General features: G+C 35.1%; 1 protein-coding gene across 1 annotated transcript; it reads left to right on the top strand.

Annotated features, from left to right (window-relative positions):
* The first annotated feature begins 3,041 nt into the window (after positions 1–3,041).
* On the top strand, positions 3,042–3,925 carry LOC145121644 (uncharacterized). The gene is made up of 2 exons (XM_079057359.1): positions 3,042–3,369; positions 3,459–3,925. The coding sequence occupies exons 1-2, from the start codon at positions 3,042–3,044 to the stop codon at positions 3,923–3,925; spliced, it is 795 nt and encodes a 264-aa protein (XP_078913485.1).
* The last annotated feature ends 268 nt before the right edge of the window (positions 3,926–4,193 follow it).

Here is a 4,193-nt window from a genome sequence, read left to right as displayed (position 1 = left end):
TTCATGCATTTTCAAAAAAAAAAGGTTTTTATTTCAAGTTTTTGCATTTTACCATTTTTTGCATTTCATATTCATGCATGCATTTTCAAAAAAATATATATATGTACGAGATGATGACACTCTTTACATACAACAGCTCCATGAATTGGGAAAACGAGAAATCAAATGAAAAAAAACAAAATACCCGAGGCGACCGGATAGTTACCGGAAGTGTAGAATCAGCTGTCATAACTAGGGGACCCAAACACCGTAATTCGAGACCCTAGCCTTAGATAATAAAAAGAAATTATATTGAAACGTTTTTTGGGCGGTAATAACAGCTTTAGGATGATTTGCTTCTGAATGTTTAAAAAGAATCTTTATCGGCAACTCTGGACCCACAGAACACGGACCTATTTGTTGAGACGCGTCACCCTCGCGGTGACAGAGAGCTTAAGGTCCCGTTTGATAAACGTCTTTCCTGACCCATAAAGATCTTTCCAGCTGAATGGGCCGGAAAGACCGTTTGATTTGGACCAAAAAAATCATCTTTCTCGCTAAGATGGGTCTTTCCCACAAAGCAATAAACCCAAGTCTGTATGGAAAAGAAAAGGCGTTGGACAATTATGCCCTAGCAAAAAAAAGAAGCGTATTCCCTTTCCCTGCGTCGCCTCCATCCGTCATCATCGTCTTCCCTTCGTCGATTTTCATCACTCGTCTTCTCCGGCCAGCCTCCCCCCGCCAGCAGCCTCCATCGCTACCGGCTCCGCCCTGTAGCTCCTCCCACAGGTAATTTCTTCCTTTTTTTTCTGCCGATTTCTTGTCGATTTCTTCTGGGGATTAAAATCAGAAATTATGATTTCTTTTGATTGTATTTCGATTGTATGTTTCATTTGTGTTATGTTTTTTTTCTTCTGCTTTTTATGCTTCATCTCTTTCAGTTGTATGTTAGAAATCTGATTTTTGTTCATCTTTTTGTATCAAAATCAGAATTTGTTTCATGTTTTTCATCTTGTTTTCTTTTCTCTTCTGATTTTCGTGCATAGGTGAAGAAAATACGTGTTGATTCGGAAAGATGAACAAAAATGTTGAAACATGTTGTTTTTTGTTTTTTTTTTCTGCCGATATATGATGTATTTTTTACATAGATGCTGAAAATACATGCTGATTTGTGTATATACATGCTGATTTTGTTTTTTGTTTTTTGCTTTTTGAAAATACTTGCTGATTTGTGTATATATATGCTGTTTTTTTTAATATACATGTTGAATTTCATATATATGCTGAATTGTGTATATACATGTTGTTTTTTTTAATATATATGCTGAATTGTGTATATACATGCTGTTTTTTTGAATATATATGCTGAATTGTGTATATACATGCTGTTTTTTTGAATATATATGCTGAAATTTCATAGTTATTGCTGTTTTTTATTATAGACATGTCACAAAGAAAATCTAGAATCATTTGGGACCAAAGTTTAGACAAAACTTTTCTTGATGCTTGTATCCAAGAAGTAACCACATATGGTCGTGAGGGTAGTGCCCTAAAACCAAATTCATGGAAAACTATAGCCGAAAAATTATTAAAGGAACACGGTTTAGTCGTTGACCAAAAACAGATGAGAAACCACTACGACTACTACAAAGGAAAGTATCAAGCTTGGGTGAAACATAAAAGCAAAACCGGAAATATATATGATCCTCTAACAAATAAATTTAATTTAACTGACGAACAATGGGAGACGGAGACGAAGGTAATATATATTCGTCTAATTATAAAACAAAATAGTAGAAATATGATTATTTTCTTTTAATGGTTTGATAATTTCAAAATGTTAAACAGTTGAACAAGATTGTAGGAGCTTTGAAAACCGTGCCCCTCCTTTTCCCTGATCTGTGCACACAATTATTTGAAGGTTCAACCTCTACCGGCTTTGATAGTTGGGGGCCATCTTCTACACTCCCCCGTCCTACTCCTGAATACACTGAGCATGACTTTGATGAGGTTCAATGCACCCAAATGGAAACTCCCGACTCAACCCAACACGTAGCTGCAAGTGAAGAATCCTCTGGACATTCGAAAAATAGGAGAATGGGTGGAAACAAAAGAGCTGGTGGAAACAAGAGAAACGCAAGGGCACTAGAAGTTGAGGAGGAAATCATCAAGTTTGCAAGGACGCTTGTGGAACAAAACCAAAGAAGTGAAATGGATAAGGACATAGATGCATGTATGGAGAAATTGGCAAAAATGGGATGGGGAGAAGAAGATGAAAGACACAAGACCGCTCTTTTGTTATTTGCTGAAAGTGCCGATATTAGGAAAGTTTGGTTACGACTTACGCCTACTACTTGTGAGTCGTGGGTGAGGAGTGCAGGAATGAAGTTTGGTTACCTTTGATGACTTTTTAGATGTTACATTTGATTACTTTTACTATTTCTTTGTTGCATGACTTTTGGATGTTAGGTTTGATGGCTTTTTCTATGACTTTTGTTATGTTACGTTTGATGAATTTTATATGCATGGGTTTTTTTATTGGATAATTTTTGGTGCATCACTTTTGTGTTATTAGATAAATATTTTTTTGTTATTTACTTTATACTTGTCATGTTATAAATATTTTGGTTGTTTATTTTATATTTGACATGTTATATGTAATTGTATTTTACAGGTCAAGTATGATTTCTAATGGTGAAGCTTTAGTTTTTCTTTTACTTGTCTTGTATTGGTTGAGGTTAAACCGGCCAAGGCTAAAAAAAATTCATAGAATAAGAGATAACGATTCGAGCGGTTATGCGTATACGCAAGATTTGATACACGGGGACCCTATCGAATGTTACGATATGATGCGTCTTACACAAGAGGCATTTGTATTATTATGCAATCATTTTACGCAAAGAAGTTGGTTGCAAGCTAGTAGAACGATAAGCATTGAAGAGAAGATGGCTATGTTTTTACATGTTATAGGACATAATGAATGTTTTCGAGCTGTTAAATGAAGATTTCATCACTCCACACAAACCATTCATCAATGTTTTCATGAGGTCTTAAATGCAATGATGTGTTTTGCAAAAGAAATTATAGTACCAACAAATCCTAATCCAACAAGACATGCCTCAGAACGACAAAGACGGTTAAAAGCTATATTTTCCGGAGCAATAGGTGCACTAGATGGAACTCTTGTACATGTAGTTGTGCCCGTTGATCAACAAACGAGGTATAGGGGAAGAGGAAAAGGTGAATGTTATCAAAATGTATTAGGAATTTGTGATTTTGATATGATATTCACCTTTGTATGGGCTGGATGGGAAGGCATAGCACATGATTCAAGAGTTTTGAAAGAAGTTGCATTCAATCCGTCTTCCGGATTTCCATTCCCTCCACCAGGTTTCTAATATTTATATAAGTTTATTTATATTCTTTATATAAGTTTTATTATCTATATTCTTTATATAACAAATGTCACTCGCCTACAGATAAATATTATATTTGTGATGCCGCATATACCAACACTCGTGGGTTCATGGCTCCGTACCGTGGCACTAGGTATTGGTTAGCCGATTTTCGAGGACGTCGACCTTTAACTAAAGAAGAAAGGTTCAATCTTGCTCATGCACAACTTAGAAATATTATTGAGCGTGCTTATGGTGTATTGAAGGCGAGATTCCCAATCTTAAAACAAATGGCTCCTTATCCTTTTCCGATACAAAGAGACATCGTCATTGCTTGTGTCGCGGTCCATAATTTTATAAGGAAATACAATATCCAAGATGAGTTATTTGAAAATTTTGAAGAGAACGTTATGGTTAGTCTTGATGTGCACGGTGGAGGAATTGAAGACGAAAACACACAAGGCATAGAATGGGGTTCAGAAGCCATTGAATACATGGCTACTTTGCGTGAGCAGATTGCTAATCAACTACTTTCACCCGGTTTACTTTAGAGATGTATGCAAATTAGTATGTTATTTTCAATTTCAGTATGTTTCAATTTGGATTTTGATTGATTTATGTTTAATTACTTTGTAAGACAATTTGTATTCGGATTTTTAAATGATTATTGTGTAATTTTGATTTTGTATGATAATTTATATGTTTTTATAATCATTCAACAACTTCATCCATCACAGAATAGAACAACATGGTAATATGGTCATTTTTCATCATTCAGCACAGTCAGTCATATGTACAATCAAACAGCATTGTTTCTTT

The sequence above is a fragment of the Lactuca virosa genome, chromosome 6, assembly GCF_052849685.1.
Source record: "Lactuca virosa cultivar CGN04683 chromosome 6, Lactuca_virosa_CGN04683_v6, whole genome shotgun sequence".
NCBI classification, from domain to species: domain Eukaryota; kingdom Viridiplantae; phylum Streptophyta; class Magnoliopsida; order Asterales; family Asteraceae; genus Lactuca; species Lactuca virosa.
Note: the sequence above shows the minus strand (reverse complement) of the source record. Positions and strands in the feature narration are given on the sequence as shown.

Bases quoted from the DNA above. Each gene is read 5' to 3' on its own strand.
- LOC145121644 (XM_079057359.1), top strand. From the start codon at position 3,042: ATGTGTTTTGCAAAAGAAATTATAGTACCAACAAATCCTAATCCAACA. The intron at 3,370-3,458 runs GTTTCTAATATT...ACTCGCCTACAG, and splicing joins ATTTCCATTCCCTCCACCAG to ATAAATATTATATTTGTGAT.